Source organism: Pseudorasbora parva, chromosome 3 (assembly GCF_024679245.1).
Source record: "Pseudorasbora parva isolate DD20220531a chromosome 3, ASM2467924v1, whole genome shotgun sequence".
Classification (NCBI taxonomy): domain Eukaryota; kingdom Metazoa; phylum Chordata; class Actinopteri; order Cypriniformes; family Gobionidae; genus Pseudorasbora; species Pseudorasbora parva.
In genome coordinates, this window is record NC_090174.1 from 62,350,324 (window position 1) to 62,370,913 (window position 20,590).

The 20,590-nt window shown below is 42.7% G+C and overlaps 1 protein-coding gene across 1 annotated transcript in view; it reads right to left on the bottom strand.

Moving 5' to 3' along the window:
* Window positions 1–19,099, bottom strand: part of LOC137071594 (cytosolic phospholipase A2 gamma-like) — a 35,525-nt gene extending 16,426 nt beyond the window's left edge. Inside the window, exons 1-11 of the mRNA XM_067439728.1 lie at window positions 18,979–19,099; window positions 18,820–18,845; window positions 12,101–12,212; window positions 11,861–12,003; window positions 11,159–11,366; window positions 3,152–3,254; window positions 2,575–2,715; window positions 2,278–2,343; window positions 2,129–2,176; window positions 409–537; window positions 63–206 (exon numbers count right to left, since the gene is read on the bottom strand). Coding sequence (XP_067295829.1) covers window positions 63–206; window positions 409–537; window positions 2,129–2,176; window positions 2,278–2,343; window positions 2,575–2,715; window positions 3,152–3,254; window positions 11,159–11,366; window positions 11,861–12,003; window positions 12,101–12,212; window positions 18,820–18,845 — 1,120 coding nt within the window. The 5' untranslated portion in view covers window positions 18,979–19,099. The remainder of the gene's footprint in view (window positions 1–62; window positions 207–408; window positions 538–2,128; window positions 2,177–2,277; window positions 2,344–2,574; window positions 2,716–3,151; window positions 3,255–11,158; window positions 11,367–11,860; window positions 12,004–12,100; window positions 12,213–18,819; window positions 18,846–18,978) is intronic.
* Window positions 19,100–20,590: the final 1,491 nt, after the last annotated feature.

Genomic DNA, 20,590 nt, shown 5'->3' on the forward strand with positions numbered 1-20,590 from the left:
GCTATAAAATAAAAATAAGTACATTATTCAAATCAACACATTGTAAAAACTGTTCAACCTACGTTTATCTTCGGAACTGGAGCAACAATTCAAAGCATTACACACATCCTCGGTGTACTGTTCCATAAACTGTTTTGCAGCCTCTTTATCAGCGAGATTCAGGGATTCTGTTGAAATAATCAGCTGATGTTTTCCTCCACTGAGCTCTGTAATAACAGGGGAATGTGCAGATTTAGTTCTCTTCTTTTGATGCAGGTCAAATTCAAATCTGTGTATCTTGTGTCTTTTAAAGTTTTTGGTTTTGCATGTTAATGTGTCCATATTGTTTAATGTAGTTCGTTTTACTGTTTAAATTTTGCTGAAAAGCCATTGAAGATACATTTCTAACACACTTTAGGAAAATCTTACTGGTCAGTTTTGCCCTGATGGATTCATCAAATTCAGACGGATCATTGCCTTCCAAAACAGAGATATTCATGTCCACCAGATCCATGAGCACCTGGTTAAACTCGTCTGTGGAAGGGCCGCCTGGATTTCCTGGAAAACCCACACAGTGCAAAATGTCTTAAATGCAAGTGCTTTCCATCCCCAAATTAATAACATTCAGATATCAGGTGATAATCATCATTATCGCTCACTTTTATTTATGAAGACTTGTTCATCAGCAGTTATGAATAGATTTGAATTTTGAATTTTATTCGTTATTTGATCAGGGACAATGCACAGAAAAAACATTAGTCAAAAAAAAGAGATGTCATGTGCCAGGTTATAGCAAAAAATGCTAATTTCCACCCGCAGTCCCTGGACAGGTAGATGTTATAAGCCCTATGTACAAAAGTTCATAAAACATATACAGAATAATAGATAAAATCATTACTTCACTCACATCATAAAAACACACTCCACTTCAGGAATCAATCAATCACTCACTCACTCACTCACTCACTCACTCACTCACTCACTCACTCACTCACTCACTCACTCACTCACTCAATACATCGTTCATATCACAGTCAATTCAGTGCGTACAAGTTTGCTTTAATAATTACCACTGTTTGGTCAGGCGTGTAAATGTCCTGTAGTTTGTTCATGAGATAATTTCGTTTGGAAGAATATTCCAAAAGTTTGCTGCTTTATAAAAGAATGATTGTTGACCATATGTGGTTCTACGTTTTGGAACGCTGCACTCTCCTCTGACTGTCGACCGTGTGGCTCTAGAAATTCTCTCCGAATTTAATGTGACAAATTCTCTCAAAGGGGGAGCAGCGATGTTATGGATAATTTTAAATAAAACAGTAATTGTATTATATTTAATAAGGTTTTCAAAACTTAAAATGTTATATTTACTTTGTACTTTACTGTGATGGTGCTGGCGAGGCTTTTTATCATGGATTTTTATGGCCCTTTTATACAAGGATTCAAGTAATTTTAACAATGTTTTACATGCCTGAGACCAACTAGACATGCAATACAGAAGGTGTGGAACAATCATAGAGTTGAGATATATATTTGAGGCATCCGTAGTTAATGAATTTCTAATATGTTTATAGTTCATCAAATTAAATTTCAATTTATTACTAAGATTTTTTATGTGACTTTTAAAACTAAGGTTCGAATAAAGTATTAAACCTAAATATTTTGTTTCATTTACATTTTCATTTTAATTGTTGGTCCATTTACTTAAATTTCTTGAGTTACTTGTAATTTACGTTTATTTGAAAAAAACATTGAGACCGTTTTATCAACGTTTAAGGTCAGACAAGACGTATGTAACCATCGTGCAACTTTTTGCATCTCTTTTGATAATTTGTCAGTAACCTCCAGCTCATTTTCCCCAGAAGTGAAAATAACCGTATCATCAGCGTACATGATTATGTCAACGTCCGAACACACTGCAGGGAGGTCATTTATATAGATGCTAAAAAGCAAGGGTCGCAAATTAGACCCTTGCGGCACTCCCATCGAAGTGTCTCTGAACGTAGATTGGATGCTATTCACTTGTACACACTGATGTCGGTCGCTCAAATAAGATCTTATCCAATTTCCATCCTGAAATGGACCATTAGATCATTAGACACAAAAGACTGATCAACCTGACAATAAATAAAATTAATAAGAAATGCTTTACCTGCTTGATCTGTTTTTAAACTTGGTGGCAGTAATTTTTTGAAGAAATCTGTAAGAAAATTAAATGGAATTAAAATTCACATGATGATGAAATGGCTGTCAGAATAATAAATAAATAATAATTAATCTTCAGAAAAAATTAAGTTACACCTTCTATTTTTTCCCAGAGGAATTTACGGATCTCTTCTCCATCTGCTAAAGCGCTGCCACACAGACCTGCAGAAAACACATTTAAGTTTAAAAGCTTTTACAATAAACCAAAAAGTGTAAATGTTTTAATTAAAACGTGTAATACAAAAGTCTGATTTTAGCTCTTACTGTTAGAGAAGGTCTATGTATGAGGTCTATTGTTAATCCAGTTCTATGTTCAGTGTACAATAGAGAATCTGCAAAATTAAATTGATATTATAAATAAAAAATAAACTCTCCTGTAATAGAGTTTGTTACCTTGCAGGTACAGCATGTCCATTTCAGGATGGTCCTTGATCTTACAGCCATTGTCAAACTGACTGCCAAAGCTGGAGGTTTCCACAAATGCTCCAGTGAGGGAATAACCTGCTTCATATGGAGTGAACTCAAACCAAGGGTCTGCAGACAGAAACACATCCATATAACAACTGATACTAACACATTAACTCTGTCTTTCTTCCTTACACACACACACGCACACGCACACACACACACACACACACACACACACACACACACACACACTCATGATTGTTTTTGTGAAATGTCGGGACATTCCATAGGTGTAATGGTTTTTATACTGTACAAACCGTATTTTCTATCCCCCTACACTGCCTCTACCCCTAAACCTACCCATCACAGGAAGCATTCTGCATTTTTACTTTCTTAAAAAAATGATTCTGTATGATTTATTAGCCTTTTGAAAAGTGAGGACATGGGTAATGTCCTCATAAGTCACCCTCTCCTTGTAATACCCATGTCATTAAACACATTTGTGTCCTGATATTTCACAAAGCACGCAAGCACACGCACGCACGCACTCACACACACACACCTGCATCTTTGCTCTTTTTGCTGTGGCTGTCGATCACTGCGTAGATGGGAAACGGGTCTTTATCATGCTTGTTCTGCTGCTCTGTGAGTGTGCATTGGTCTATCTGAAGAGAAAAAATATATCTGCAGCTGTTATTTATCATCTTGGCGTAGGAGCAAACTGGGACAATTTCTTCAGTCACAAAACAAGCTGAAATAAAAAGTAAAAAACACCTGCTAGTGTAACCGGTTCTGCTCAACCCACTCTGAGCGGGATTTGAACCGTGGTCGCCAGTGTGGGAGGCGTAGGTAAAACTGCAGACCAGAGATCTACAAAATAGGGAGTGAACTACAAAAGGGGACGGGGTCTCCAAGTACAAAGACTTTTGTTGATTTCATTTTCACCAACTTACATTTTAAATTAAATGTTTGAAAATTAAACCTTAGCCCCTTTCACACACAGTCTTTACTGGTGACATACCAGGAAACGATCATGTGTGAACAGGACCTTTACACAAATACCGGTAAATCAGTTCTGGCAATTTACCAGTAAGGGATTAAATTATCGGTAATGTGCGTGTTATGAACACAGAATGAAGATTACCTGTATACTGATGTATGAAGTCACAAGTAAGAAGTCTGCTTTGGGCCAATCATGCAAACAGTCATTGAAACTATTTTAAATCAACATTCTTTTGTCAACATTAAGTCACTGAATCAACACCGGAATCTGATGTTGATTCAACATCATTTTAACCTTTTTAATATTGAAAGGGCATTGAAATCCTGTCCATAGATCAACAAAATTTCAACTATCTGGAATATTGAAAAAATAATAATAATTTCAACTGAACTAAGGTTCACCCTAAAAAATTTTTTATCGTTATTAAGCCATAGAAAATGACAGCTAGGCATACGAAAATATAATGCAATAAATTGAATGGCCTATAATTAATACCCTGCTTTATCTACATCCAAGATGTTAAAAAGTGGAGAACATTTGAAAGCTTGTATGCCTATCCTATAGCCTAGCCTAAAACACTGACGCAGAAAAAATGCCGGCTTCTCACACTGGTGTCAACCGTGTTACGTGACGTGAAGGCTATGATCTCTTTAACGTCCATATATTGATGCATTTTCAATCATATTTCCCGGTCATCTATATGTCTTTCAACAACAGGTCGTTTCCTGGTCAACTCTAAATCAATGACTTTTCAACACATTGGCAATCATCCGGTACACCTAATATCAATGCTTAATCAATCATAAGGATAACTATAGATCAATGATGTTCCAATGTTGTTACCATCAGCATAAATAACGTCAGGTTTCATCGATATGGTAATGGTGATTCAACATTTATTTTGCATTGAAATTTCAATATCAACCATAACGATGTTTCAGATGGAAAACGTCTCAGGTTACGTATGTAACCCTAGTTCCCTGAGGGAACGAGACGCTGCGTCGAAACGCTGTGAGAACGCCTCTGCGTTAATGCGTCGTGAAGCGCCTGTAGAACCATTCCATCGGAAAAAAGATCGATCGTCGGCGTGATGACGTCATCGACCGGAAGCTATAAAACGTCCGTGAAAACAAACAGGAACTAACTTCTGATAAAGCCTGAAGTAAGTGATCACGGACACGCCGGGAGTATGGCAAAGCGACGCAGCGTCTCGTTCCCTCAGGGAACTAGGGTTACATACGTAACCTGAGACGTTCCCTTTCGGGGAACTCGAGCTGCGTCGAAACGCTGTGAGAACGCTTATACCCACATCGCCATAGGACCAAGTGTCTCGTATGTGTGAAGCCGAAGCGCACACGGTTACGAGAGTACCTGTGCCCCTACTGTAGATGCCAGGTCTAGTTCGTAGAACCTGACGAAGGTAGACGGAGACGACCATCCGGCCGCGTTACATATATCATGGAGGGAAGCCCCCGACAAAAGTGCTTTAGAAGCAGCCATACCCCTGGTTGAGTGCGCCCGGACAGCCAGTGGAGATGGCTGCCCGGTAGCTTCATAAGCAAGTGAGATGGCCTCGACCACCCACTTGCTCATCCTCTGCTTGGATACTGGAGCCCCCTTCTTAGGGGGTCCAAAGCAAACAAACAATTGTTCAGTTTTTCTCCACAGGGCAGCTCTGTGGACATACGTATCCAGTGCCCTCACAGGACACAGCAGATTTAACCTTTCCTGGTCTGACGTCATAAATGGAGGAGGACAGAAGGCTTGTAGAGTGATGGGGCCCCGTGGGCTCGTAGGAACCTTGGGGACATAACCCGGCCTGGGATGCAGAAATGCTTTCACCATCCCTGGCGCGAACTCTAGACATGAGGGCCCTACTGACAGGGACTGAATATCTCCTATCCTTTTAAGGGATGAAATGGCCAAAAGGAAGATAGTTTTCAAGGTGAGGAACTTATCCGAAACCTCCTCTAGAGGTTCGAACGGAGGTCCGGACAAGCCCCTCAAAACAATGGCCAAGTCCCATGCCGGGACCCTCGAGTGCATAACTGGCCTCAACCTTAATGTGCCACGAAGGAAGCGTGTAATTAAAGGGTGTCTTCCCAAAGACACTCCACTGCAAGGGACGTGGACAGCACCCAAGGCCGCCACGTACACCTTAAGTGTGGAGGGGGTCAACCCTGCAGAGAACCTCTCCTGCAGGAACTCCAGCACTGTACCAACCGGGCAGTTAACTGGGTCCCACTGGCGTTCTCTGCACCATGCTGAGAAAAGTCTCCATTTCAAAGCGTACAGCTTCCTTGTGGACGGAGCTCTGGAGTGTAGGATGGTCTCTACGACCTCGGCCGAGAGACCCTCCTCTATGAGCCTAGCCCCCTCAGAGGCCAGGCCCACAGTTTCCACATCTCTGGGCGTGGGTGCAGGAATCTCTAGCCCGCCTGAGAGAGTAGATCCCTCCTGGTCGGAATCTCCATCGGAGAGCCTTCCAGGAGAGATATCAGGTCCGAAAACCATACTCGGGTCGGCCAGTTCGGAGCCACTAGAAGTACCTGGGCCCCGTCCCGGCGTACCCTCTCCAGAACTCCTGGAAGCAAGACAATCGGGGGGAAGGCGTACAGAGGCAGCCTCGGCCACTCCTGTACCATGGCATCCAGCCCCAGCGGGGCCGGATGGGTCAGAGAAAACCACCACGGGCAGTGAGAGTTCTCCGCCGAAGCGAACAGGTCTATCTCTGCTTTCCCATAAACCTTCCAAAGGAGCTCCACCACCTCTGGGTGGAGTCTCCATTCCCCGGGCCTCGGCCCCTGTCTCGACAGGCTGTCTGCTTCCTGGTTCAGGGCCCCCGGGATATATACTGCCCTGATTGACAGCAATTTCCCTTGGGCCCACAGGAGGATCCGATGTGCCAATTTGTCCAACGGACGAGACCTCAGACCCCCCTGGTGATTTATATAGGCCACCACGGACGTGTTGTCTGTTCTGACTAGTACATGGTGGCCCCTGAGGTCGGGCAGGAACTGTTTCAATGCAAGAAATACTGCGAGCATCTCTAGCCGATTTATGTGCCAGTGCCGCTGATGTTCCTGCCATAGACCCTGGGATGAGCGACCACTCATGGTCGCCCCCCAGCCCGTGAGAGAGGCGTTTGTCGTTAGCGTTACGCGACAAACATGAGCCCCCAACACGGGACCCTGAGATAAAAACCCCGGGTTTTTCCACATGACCAGAGCACGTAGGCATCGCCGCGTGACTTTGATCGTGCGGAGCGGATTTCCCCTCGGGGAGAACCCTTTTGTTTTGAGCCACCACTGCAGTGGCCTCATGTACAGTAGGCCAAAAGGTATCACGTTGGACGCTGCTGCCATGAGACCTAACAGTTTCTGGAACCGTTTCACAGTGACGGCTCGGCCTAGCTTCTGTTCTTTGGCGGCTGCCAGGATCGATGCTATGCGTGTTGGCGATAATTGCGCCCGCATAATTACCGAATCCCAGTTCACACCTAGAAAAGTGGTTCTCTGAGCCGGAGAAAGCACACTCTTCTTGGCGTTCAGCCTCAACCCCAGCTTCGACATATGGGCGAGAACAGCATCTCGATGCTGAACCGCCATCTGCTCTGTATTCGCTAGAATCAGCCAGTCGTCGATATAGTTCAGTATGCGGATGCCCTGCAGACGCAGCGGCGCCAGAGCTGCATCCACACACTTGGTGAACGTGCGGGGTGACAGTGCTAGACCGAAGGGAAGTACACGATATTGGTATGCCTCTCCCCCGAAGGCAAACCTCAGGAACTTCCTGTGATGTGGAAGGATGGAGACATGAAAATACGCATCTTTGAGGTCTATGGTGACAAACCAATCCTCCGATCTGACCTGCGCTACAATCTGTCTGAGTGTAAGCATCTTGAATTTGAGCTTGGCCACCGAGCGATTCAATAGCCGCAGATCTAATATCGGGCGTAAGCCCCCATCCTTCTTCGGCACGATGAAGTAACGGCTGTAAAAGCCAGACTCCCTGCTGGGAGGGGGAACCCTCTCTATAGCCCCTTTTTGCAGGAGTGTCTCTACTTCCTGTGCCATTACCAGAGCCTGCTCCGGGCCCACCTCTGTAGGTAGGACACCGCAGAAAGGAGGTGGCCGACTCTTGAATTGAATGGCGTACCCCCTTTCTACTATCTGCAGGACCCAACGAGATATATTTGATAGACGTTTCCATTCGTCTAGAAAATCTACTAAGGGAACCAGCCTCTCGAGGCTGGCCTCTGGTGTATTTTGAGCAACAAATACAGTGCCCTGAAGCGGCGGACCGGCAGGGAACGACTGACTTGACTGCTCGGGGGCCCCCCGGAGGGGGTGCGGACCACCCTCGGGTGGCCCGCGGAGACCGACTGCGCCCCGGCATTGCGGCGGGGTTGGCAGCGCGGCCCCCCGAGGGTGCCGTAGGGAAGCGGGTACCGTTAGCAGGGGTAAACACCGCTTCCCTATGGGGGGAACCACCCTCAGCGTCCTGACGCTTCTGGCGTCAGGAACGCTTCGACGAGGCCTTCTTGGCGATCAGGACTGTCCGCAGATCAGCCCTGCCCCTCGAAGACCTCGCCTGAGAGCGCCGCCCCTCGTCCCCGCGCTGAGGGGGAACTCGAGCGGCGACGCTCTGCTTTTGTTGTGACCTGTGAGCGGAGCTCGTACTCGGCTTGGGCTGCCTGATGTCAGCGGCAGCCCCAGGGACCTGGACCCGGAGAGGGAGAAACTGCTTTAGCGCCGCAGCTTGTTTCTTTGACTCCTGGAACCTCTCGGTGACAGTGTGTACTGCGTCACCGAAGAGGCCACCAGGAGACAGCGGCGCGTCGAGCAGAAAGCTCTTCTCCCTCTCCTTGATTTCGGTGGGGTTGAGCCATAAATGTCTCTCCGTAGCCACCAATGCTGCCATAGAGCGGCCAACACATCTGGCCGTCTCTTTGGTGGCCCGGAGAGTCAGATCGGCTGCTGTTCTCAGCTCATTTATGACGTCACCCCCCACTTCATCGCGTCCATCTAAGTCCCTGAGCAGGTCAGCCTGATACGCCTGCATTATCGCCATGGTGTGTAGGCATGCAGCAGCCTGACCTGCCGCCGAGTACGCTTTGCCCACCAGTGCCGACGTTGTTTTCAATGGTCTGGTGGGCAAAGTCGGGGCCTTTAGGGACGATGCCGAGGAAGGCGAGAGATGGCTCGCGAGCGTCTCTTCAACCTTTGGCATCGCCCCATAACCGTAGTGCTTCAGCCCCATGATGTTGCTATAGACCGAAGTCTGAGGGCTGAACACACGGTATGATGCCGGTCTCCTCCATGATGTTGCCACCTCGGTGTGCAAATCATGGAAGAATGGCAGGCCCCGCCGCTGAGGTTCTGAAGCGCGAGCGGGCAGGAATCTCTCATCTAATTTACTAGATCTTCTCTTTCCTGCCTCAGATCTCTCTACGGGCCAGTCAATATTTAAACTGGCCACGGCTCGCGTTAGAACCTCAACGAGCTCCTCACTCGCAGGGGACTGAAGTGGCGAATCTTCAGTCGCGATGCTCTCAACGTCCACCTCCTCGGAGCTGGATAGTTGGAGCACCGGCGGCTCTCTCGGGGGGGAAGAAACCGCAATGCGTGCTTCCAAGCCCCGAGAAGAACCGCTGGATGGAGCAGGTGAGGGCAGAGATAAGGCAGTGCCCGTCTCAAACCCCTCTGCAACATCCAATTGTGAACCCCACGACTGCAGCCTCCGCTCTGCCTCGGCAGCAGCGGGACCAGAGCCGCGGGGAACACGAGCCGAGGCACCCTCCTCGAAGAGTGCCCGGCGGGAGCGCAGCGTTCTCAGTGGCATACGCTCACAGTGCTCGCAAGCAGCCCCCTCGAGGGCTGCCTGGGCATGCTGCGCTCCCAAGCATGCAACACAGAGAAGATGTGTGTCCCCGCCCGTGATGTAGCGTGGGCAGGGAGGAACACACTTTCTGAAATTGCTGCTTTCACTCGCCATTTCTATCTATTTTATTTTCTCTTTTTTCTGTTAATATATGAAATATTTAACAAAAGGGTGGAAAATCTCTGATAATAGACAGACAAAAACACCAAATAGACAGACAGGTTCACACAGATCGCTTACTGAAGGCACAGAAGCTAGTTCCTGTTTGTTTTCACGGACGTTTTATAGCTTCCGGTCGATGACGTCATCACGCCGACGATCGATCTTTTTTCCGATGGAATGGTTCTACAGGCGCTTCACGACGCATTAACGCAGAGGCGTTCTCACAGCGTTTCGACGCAGCTCGAGTTCCCCGAAAGGGAATCTATATTTTTATTTAATGTTGGTTTGCCGTGTGATCACGTGATTACTCTGTGCTGTTTACAAAGAGTTTTTCTATTTAAATATGTGCCACTGTGCCACGTCTCACTTACTTTTACAACATGTTGTGCTTGAGACCCATGCCTCCTTTTTTATTCACCAGCGCAGCTGTGGTTTGATACTATTACGAGCGTCTAGTGTTTTTAAGAGCAAGTTTTTAAGAGGGTGACGGCATTGACCAGGATACTATAAAGCACCCCTGAAAGAAACACTGTTTATGTGTCCTCCCAAGCGCTCTATGTGAAATAGTTTGTCTATTTGATGTGTTTTATATATGAAAATATCAGTTCAAACAGTGTGTTACTCCCTGCCCTCACTACATCATGGGTGGGGATACACATTTGCTCTGTATAATGTGTTTGGGACTTGAGCATGCCCAGATGTGAAGGATCCAGCTACGGCTTGGGGCATAAAACAAGAACGCCTATTGGCCTTTATCAATCCTCAGCTCACTAGAGACAGAGCGTATTTAGCTCTCCATTGACTTTGTATTGCGTGAGGCGGTTGCGTCATCTTTTTTTACTTATAACAAACAACAGTGCAATGTATAAAAGCTGATATGTGACAAGGTGTATAGCACACAAGCTAAAGAAAACATAACTAAGTTTTTATAAGCTGTCGACCCCAAAAAACGAGCGTATAAGGAGACAAAAGTGGACACAGGCAATAAGACGTGAAGCTTCAGCAGGAAGAATCGGTCAATTTTGGGATCCTGACCCTCAGTATGTCTCAGTTTGGCTACGTGTGCAGTAAACATTTTGTCAAATATCCAAATGTCAGTTTTATATATTATATTTCCTGTCGCTGATTACTTTCCCCTCCTTGCGTAGTTATCAGTGTAATATAGCATCTCGCACTCTATCTTAAGTGCCTGTATCCACTTTTTTGTCCTTAAACGTTCATTTTTTTGGGTTAACAGCTTATAAAAACTTCTGGGTTTTTGTTCCTGTTTTTTTTAGCTTGTTTTCTGTACACCTTGTCACATATCAGCTTTTAGACATTGTTCGTTTTTTTGTAATAAGTCTGAAATGACAAAGAGGTCGCTTCCCGCAATAGAAAGTCAATGGAGATGGTTGGTTTGCCCCCCCCCCCACCCCGTGGTGGGCGTGGCTTTCAGATTATGACGCGCGTCGCTCTGTCTCTATACTAAACATATAGCACTTTTTTAGACTGAATGTGAGCAGCTCATTATGCGGTACAGACCTCTTTCACACATGACTTGACGAACATCACTGCCCAGACGTCAGTCAAGCTGAACATGTCTTTGCCTTTCTCTGCGTAATATCTCTTCAGATTTTCACATCTTTCTTCCCAGCTGACTTTAGGACCGGTGAGTCTGTTGATGATATTGTCTTTCACAGTGTCTAGTTGGGTGGACCAGTCTGGTTCCTTATATAAGGAGGCCATACACCTTCAGAGAAACAACATATACTCTAATTATATATGTGCGTTTTGTGACATTTTGTGTTCAAAATGAGATTGAGATGAGTTTTTACTGAGAAGAGTTTCTACTGAGATGAGTGCCTGTTTATGTGGTTTATGAGGACACAAATTTGTATAAGGACATGGGTATTACACTGGTATTACACTATAAATGTGGTTCATGAGGCCATATCAAATGCCCTCATAATTTAAATAGCTTTAAAAACATACTAAATTATGTTTTTTTGAGAAAGTAAAAATGCAGAATGTTTCCTGTGATGGGTAGGTTTAGGGGCAGTGTAAGGGGATAGAAAATACGGTTTGTACAGTATAAAAACCATTACGCCTATGGAGAGTCCCTGTAAACCACATAAACCAACGTGTGTGTGTGTGTGTGTGTGTGTGTGTGTGTGTGTGTGTGTGTGTGTGTGTGTGTGTGTGTGTGTGTGTGTGTGTGTGTGTGTGTGTGTGTGTTGTTTGTACCAGGTGGATCCAGAGATTCCGCTCAGATAAAGGATGCAGTCCAGAAGACCTGTTTTCTTGAGCTGATCCAGGGATCCCAGCAAACCCACCATGGCTCTTTCTCCTCCTCCAGAACCCAGTAATGCAATGTTTGGCACCTCATTCTGAAACAAAGATTGATTCAGCAAACATTTGATGTTCATCAGATACAACATATTGTGTAACTACCCAGACATATATATTAAGTATAATATGTTTTACCTCACTGCAGGATATCTCAAGTTTTTTCAAACTTTGATGGATATCTTTTCTCCTTTTGGCTACAAACTCCTCCTCATTCTTATTCAGAGAGTGTCCGATTCTCACCTCACCACTGGAGAGATAGACACACACCAGTGCTGAATAACACCACATAATACTATATGTAGAGGTTAATTGTGATGCAGTTTAGTACTTATCAGAGATGTATATTAACAAAGTAGAACTCCTTCACTACTGTACTTAAGTACTAAAATGCGGTATTTGTACTTTTTTAGATAATTTTTTTCTCCTGCTTTCACTTTTACCACAGATTACCACTGCCAGAATGGTAGATGTCAGGTTTGATGAAGCTAGCACAATATTGAGCGAATAAAGCCGTTCTGCCTTTTTTTAGCCGCCCAAAAGCGTGCGCACGCATTCACTAACAACACTGTTGTAAAATACTGAGCGCTGTTTTGCTCTCAAATTGCTCTCTATTTGTTTACGTAGTAAATGTGCACTGTGAAGTAAAATACAAACAATTAACAGCTGTATTTTTATTAATCGGCCCTTGGGCTCCAACTGACCCCGATGGACTTTTCCTCCATTTTTAAAAAGTGTTCCTTTCATCTCAGGGCTATGCGACTCTGGGACTTTTCCTAAATAATCTATCTATGCACAAAAAATCTGGGCTTGATTTGGTTGTTCTAAAGGTGTGTAAAAAAAAAATTACCGTTTAAGTCCCTCGGGGTCAAATTGACCCCACATTGAAAATGAATGGGAAAATGTAAAAAAGTATTTTTTTCACTTTGTTTGTCAAAACAAAATAAACTAAATCCAGTATAAATCTGAAAATGTCTACATTTATATCAAGGTCTGGTCCTAGCGCATAAACACAAAGTGGAACAAACTTTCTATATCATACACACACACGTACACATACACACACAAACACACACATGTATGTGACTGCAACAGAGTATTTTTATTGAAAATGGCAAATAAAATAAACAAAAATGGCATAAATCTGAAACATTTTCATACATAAATGAAGGACTAATACTAGAGGACAAATGCAATATGGAGCAAGCATGTTCAGTCACACACACACACACGCACAAACACACAAAAACAGGTGTATGGGGCATTTTTTAGATTTTAGCAATGAATGGGAAACTGTAAAAAAATGCTTTATTTCCCATTTTGTTTGTAAAAAAAAAAAGTACAAAGTTTAAGATCAAGTATAAATCTGAAAATTTATATCAAGGCCTGGTCCTAGAGCATAAACACAAAGTGGAACAAACTTTCTTTCTTATCTACACACACGTACGTACACACAAAAACACACACATGTATGTGACTGCAACAGAGAGTATTTTTATTGAAAAGGGCAAATAAAATAAGCAAAAATGACATAAACCTGAAAAATTTTCAAACATAAATGAAGGACTAATACTAGAGCACAAATGCAATATGGAGCAAGCATGTTCACTCACACACACACACACGCACACATGTGTATGAGGCATTTTTTAGATTTTAGCAATGTAAAAACTGTAAAAACTGTTAGGAAACTGTAAAAAATGCCTTTTTCCCCACTTTTTTGGGTGTTTGATAAAAAAAATCTACTAAATCAAGTATAAATCTGAAAATTTCTACATTTATATCAAGGTCTAGTCCTAGAGCATAAACACAAAGTGGAACAAATTTTCTCATACACACACACGCACACACACAAACAAACACACTTCTTCACTCCTGTTCATTACTGTTTATTGGTGCTGTTGTTTTGTTTTGTTTTCTATTGTGCTCATTTTATTTACTTTTCTAAAATTAATTTCTTGTTCTAAAAAATAAATAATTTATGATAAATAATTTTCTGAAATAAATATGTGATTACAGTCCTTTAGTGGCAACTTGTAACATTTCTGCAAATGTATGTATAATAATTTGTAAAAGCAAATAATTCGAAATATATCATACAACAACAAAAAAATACAAAAATATACATTTTGAATGTATTTTAGAATGTTTAAATATAGATTCACAAACTGCATATCATAAAATTGTGAGAAGTTGAAGTATCAAGAAAAATTAATCCCTATATGGACCCCTAGTGGATAATGTGGTCATTGCACTTTATATCTTAAATAATAAATACTAACGTTTTTCGACAAACCTGCAGATGGCAGTATTCTATCCCTAACAAATAGAGCAATGTCCAAAAACAATTTAGATTTAATTAAAATTATCATTTAAGTGATTTTTTCATAAAAGATTAGTTTTCCATGAGCCGATTTATGGCATAGTTAAGGAATTGTGCAGTAAATAGGTAAAAAAAAATACAAAATATCCACAAAAACACAGCAAATAAAAAAATGATATATAGTTTGCCATATACATTTTTTATATTTCCTTATGCAATTGCTCTGTAAAAGTTTGGGGTCAATCCGACCCCAAGGGACTTAAACGTAAACCCTATTGAGGGACGATCTAAGGTTAACTAAGATTAACAAAGATTAATAAATACAGTAAAAAAAAGGTATTGATCATGGATAGTTCATGTTAGTTATTAGTATAATACATTAACTAATGTAATGTTAACTAATCAAACCATATTGTAAAGTATTACATACAAATCATTTACTCAGAACACTGCTTGAAATAAGAATATTAGTGTGCTTATATTTGTTTCTAGTAAAAGTGGTTAGCAAGATTTAATCTTAATGACCTACGGTATTTTTAGGGTTATTTATATGAAAATGTGTAGAAAAATTACCTAAAGAAATTATTTAGCCTAGTTTTATGGAAGCCCGTTTCCACCACTAAATAAAAAAGAAAAAAAAGAAAACTCGACTTTTTATCTCAGAATTCTGACTTCTTTTCTCACAATTGCAATTATTAAAGTCACAATTCTGACTTTTTTCTCGCAATTGCGTGATATAAAGTCAGAATTTTGAGATAAAAAGTGGCAATTGCTTGATATAATGCAGAATTCTGAGATATAAAGTCGCAATTGCATGATATAAAGTCAGAATTCTGAGATATAAAGTCGCAATTGCGAGTTATAAAGTCTGAATTCTGAGATATAAAGTCACAATTGCGAGTTATAAAGTCAGAATTCTGAGATATAAAGTCATTGATCTGATGTGTTATTTTTTAAATATAACCCCCAGAACATCACCACCCTCAGAATGTGCTGTAATTCACGATTTCCTTAGAGAACGAGTGTGCTGACACATCCAGTTGGGCCTATGACATGTCACTATACATACAGTCACCTGAGCGTGGCGCTGCTGGGATCATTATTTCATAAATAACTAATCATAAATAACATATTTCATTAATAACGCATCAGAATATGCTGTAATGCAGGATTTCGTTTGAGAATGAATTTTATTGACCTCCATATGCTCGGTTTTAATAATATTTGAAATAATAAATAAATTGTAAAAGGCTGGTTCTTACCACTTCAGTTCAAACCTCAATGTCAAGGTTATATTGATGCATGCGCGCACACACACACATACGCGCGGTTGAATGGTGTTGAATCCGACAGAGTAACAGTGAGTTCTGCTGCCGAACAGTTGCAACAGAAATATGAGGTTGAGATGGAGCAGTTTTCATTAATAGCCTATACTTACTATAATGTGTTCACGACACAACTCATGTCGGGACACGGCAGATCAATGACTTTATAACTCAGAATTCTGACTTTTTATCATGCAATTGCCACTTTATATCTCAGAATTCTGACTTCCCTTTCGAAAGGGAACTCGCGCTGCGTCAGCTGACGCTACGGGGAACGCCTTCAGCGTGACAGGTGTCTGAAATCGCTATCAAATCACAATCCTACTGACCGTCGGCAGCTGGTGATGTCATCACCGTGCGACCAGGAAGTATAAAAAGGGCACCGTGCCAACATGATGCTATCCTTTCGTCTTCAGGGACTGTTCTGTCTGGTTCGCTAGAAAGTCTGTCTAAAATGAAATGCACACGTAAATCGAAGGGAGCGTACAGGAAGTGCGCTGATCCGTGTCCCAGGTTTCTCACGCCTGAGGACACACACACCCTTTGTGTGCTCTGCCTGGGGGAAGAGCACGCGCGGGAGGTTCTCGAGGGGGCCTCCTGCGCAAGCTGTGAGCGTTTTCCGTTGAGGACGCTCCGCTCTTGCTTGGCCTTCTTCTCGAGGGAAGAAGCCCCGGGAACACAGTAACTTCCGACAGTTTGCACATTGGCTGGCAGGTAGCAGGCCTCTCCAGGCCCCCTGAGGGTGAGCCCCCGAGCCGGGACGCTCGGTAGGCCAGTGTATTATGCTGTCAGGCCTTTCTGGGCCTCTTTGGGAAGGGATTCCCGGACCAGGTCTCGGTGACAAGCTAGCCATTAGCATGGTTGGCTTCTGGGGTTATGGCCCTTATGGGCCCCCTGAGGAACCAGTAAAGCCACCTTCCTGCAGCTCTTAAACAGCTAGCACTAACGGTGCGAGGTAGAGGCGCCTCTTGGCCTCCCTGAGGGGAAACGGTTCCCTTGAGCGGGAACGCATAACTGGCTTTGTGCTGACAGCTAGCGGCTGCCCGCCGATGGGTCCCGGCCTTGGCCGGTATAACTCAAGGGCGGGCTCATGCCCTAGCACGACGGGACTTCGTTTCTGCTGCGCAGTCCCTTCAGGACAGGGACTGGCTAGCCTACAGCATGGTTTACCTACCAGGCTGGCTTAAGAGCTCCCCTCATTGAGAGTTGTCTGCGAGCTTACGGCCGCTTGAGTCTGGTCAGATAGGTAGGCCCCCCTCGGGGCCTCCCGGTTAGATCAGTCCATAGGCCTTTCCGGCCTCCTGAGCACCCCTGTAATAAATGTGTTCAGTAGATCCTAGGATTGAGCAGAAGAAACTCCCCTCGCTGGCAAGGGTAAGAAGCACTAAGCTGAGTACTGCTCTCCAGGATTCCCGTCTCCGAGTTCCGGTCTGAGGAGGACATTGCCAATTTGCAGTCCCTCAGTCTGGATGCTCATGAGTAAGAGCAATGTCCGGAGGCTCTGTTCTTACAGACAGGGTTGGCCAAGCTGGCGTGTCCCACAGAAGTGATGCCAGGTGAGGCCTCCCTGGTGGCATTCGGTAAAGGTTTTCCCGAATTAGTGACGGCTGGGGCCACATTCCCTTAAGGGACTCCTTCCTTCGAAGTAGTAGGTCCCAGGCCCTCGAGCGAGCCGAGAGTAGGAAACCTCAGATAAAACTTGATAAGGTTCTCTCTTAGGCATATAGCTTGGGCTCTGACCGTAGGGAATGATGTCACTGGCAGCCTGTGTGGCTAGAGGGGGAGTGGTTCAGACTTTCTGCGAACTCTCGTCCAGGCAGTTCTCACTGCCAGTAAGGGGCGTGCACTCCCCTCAGCATGGCGGCGTGGGTATATCGTTTCCTGTAGCGTCAGCTGACGCAGCGTGAGTTCCCTTTCGAAAGGGAACGTCCCCGGTTACGAATTTAACCTTAGTTCCCTGAGAACAGGGAACGAGACGCTGCGTCACATGGCCATGCTTCAAGGTGTGCCTGTCCACAGTCCCTTCAGACGAAGCGGATAGCCTCATGTTGGCACGGTGCCCCTTTTATACTTCCTGGTCGCACAGTGATGACATCACCAGCTGCCGACGGTCAGTAGGATTGTGATTTGATAGCGATTTCAGACACCTGTCACGCTGAAGGTGTTCCCCGTAGCGTCAGCTGACGCAGCGTCTCGTTCCCTGTTCTCAGGGAACTAAGTTTACATACGTAACCGGGGACGTTTTTATCACGCAATTGCAAGTTTATATCTCAGAATTGTGACTTTATATCACGCAATTGCGAGTTTATATCTCAGAATTCTGATTTTATATAATGCAATTGTGACTTTATATCTCAGAATTCTGAATTTATATCACGCAATTGCGAGAAAAAAAGTCAGAATTCTGACTTTATATTACGCAATTGTGACTTTATATCTCAGAATTCTGAATTTATATCACGCAATTGCGAGTTTATATCTCAGAATTCTGATTTTATATCACGCAATTGCGAGTTTATATCTCAGAATTCTGATTTTATATCACGCAATTGCGAGTTTATATCTCAGAATTCTGATTTTATATCATGCAATTGCGAGAAAACAAGTCAGAATTCGGACTTTATATCATGCAATTGCGAGTTTATATCTCAGAATTCTGACTTTACAACTCGCAATTGTGAGAAAAAAATTCAGAATTCTGAGATAAAAAGTCGCAATTTTTTTTTATTTTATTTTTATTTAGTGGCGGAAATGGGCTTCCATATAGTTTAGACTGGAGTAAGGTGAAAACAGAAAAAAAAGTACAAAGCAAGTTGTTGTTAGCTAGCTGTTAATTTTATTCAATTGTATATGGTAGAAAATTAGACTATTAGTCAAAATTTAACTTTTTGGTGACTACTTTCTTTAATAACTACATAACACAATACTTGTACTTTTACTTTCAGTACTTGAGTAGTACTTTTTTAAATAATCTACCTGCAATACTTAAGAATACAAAACATTTGAATACTTTTGTACTTAAAGTGCTTAATTAGGACTTCAGCTTCTACTCAAGTCACTTTTTGATAGAGCACTGGTACTTTTACTTTTAAGTCTGGGTCTCTAGTACTTTATACATCTCTGGTACTTATACATAATGAAGTGCACAGCTTCCATCATAGGAGTCAGAATTACATAAAGTAATAGATATTAGAGGCATAAATAATTACCTTTCCTGGGTTTCAGATCCACTCATCTATAAAATAGTCAACATTAAAGTTGAAAATCAAAAAATGTTTGTAATTTTTGTTTGTAATGTCATAACTCATATATCAATTATTGAGCCACAGTTTTTTTTAGATGCAAGATAGTAACTTAAAAATACTCACTGTTCTTGTATAATCTTGTAAAATCTTGAGACTTCACTGATAGCAACACAGCAACTGTCGACTCTGAGATCAGACAGAAGAGGCTCTTTTATAGGACTCTGAAGGTCTAAATATTCATGGGAAGTGAATGTGGAGGTAACTGAACTCCAGAGAATGGTAAAAATATCCTTGGGGTAAATGTGGGTGTGAAAGGGACCATACAATGTACATACATGGTCATAGACATGTGCATACCACAGCGACTGCGGATGGAAATGAGCTGTAGCTAAATCTCGTGTAAAGCATGTTTTCTTTTGTAAGATTAATATACTTGCACATGGTCCCTTTCAAATAAATAATAAACTAAACTAAACCTAAATGCATAAAAAAAACTATATGTGTTTGAACTATATGGAGGGGTAAGCACCCAATTAAATCAGAAACATATCAAATTAAATTTAAATGAAAAAGCCCTTTTTTGTCAGTTTGTTGTGTTGCAGAGACATTACCCCTGCCTCTAAACTTCAGAGAGAGTGTGAAAAGTGTTTTACAGTTTTCCTCAATAGATCTGACACACTTCTCCAAACTCAGATCACTGTTCTTAAAACAATTAACAAGTGTCCTGAAAAGATTGCAAGTTTTCATTAATTTCGTACACATAACAAATCATATGCGTAATTTTCACAAATCATTGCATGGGGGGGGGTATTGGGGGGGGGGATATCCATCCCATCTGAGGTCTTGAAGCAGCAGTTTGATTTATGGAGGGTCCTCCAAGATTTTATATAATTTTATTTTAATAGTTTGTATGTTCTAGCATACACATTATTGCTTATGGTTCAGCAGTGTTTTTGATTTATTAGCCAATTACAGTTTTTCACAATTGCACTAAAGAAAAGGAAAGTCAACATTCTGTGTGTCCAAGAGACCAGGTGGAAAGGGAGCAAGGCTAAAAGCATTGGAGCTGGGTTTAAACTGGTTTATAATGGTGTGGACAGGAAGAAAAACAGAGTTGGAGTTTGTGAAAAATGTTCTGGAGCTAAAGAGAGTCTCAGATAGGTTTATGAGTCTGAGGCTGGAAATTGAAGGTGTGATCTTAAATATTGTTAGTGCCTATGCACCACAAGTACACTCTAAAACAAAAATTGGTGCTATTTGGCACTAAAAGTGGTTCCTGGCTTGTAATCATAGGGGAACCACTTTTGGCCAAATAGCACCATATCTTTAAATGTGCTCTACAGCACCTTTGTCAAATGGTGCTATGTAGAACCCATAAGAGGTGCCATATCGCAGTTATTTGTTTCTCAAAAATGGTGCTTAACGGCACTAACAGTAGTTCTTTAGCGTGTAAAGAACCTTTAAAGGGGCTTGAAAGGTTCTTTGTACGGCAGTGGTGCTATATAGCACCTTTACCACCCCAAACAACCACTTAAAAACCCCTGAAGAATCATACAGGGGCTTAACAGGTTGCCTACACCCTTAAAAATAAAGGTGCCAGGAAGAACCACAAATGGAGTTTGACAGTGATGCCATAGAAGAACCGGGTATTATTGTATTTTTTTATGAGGGAAGGTAACAAACAAAACAATTATAAAAACACATCTGAATTAAATGACAGCAAAAAAAGAACAAA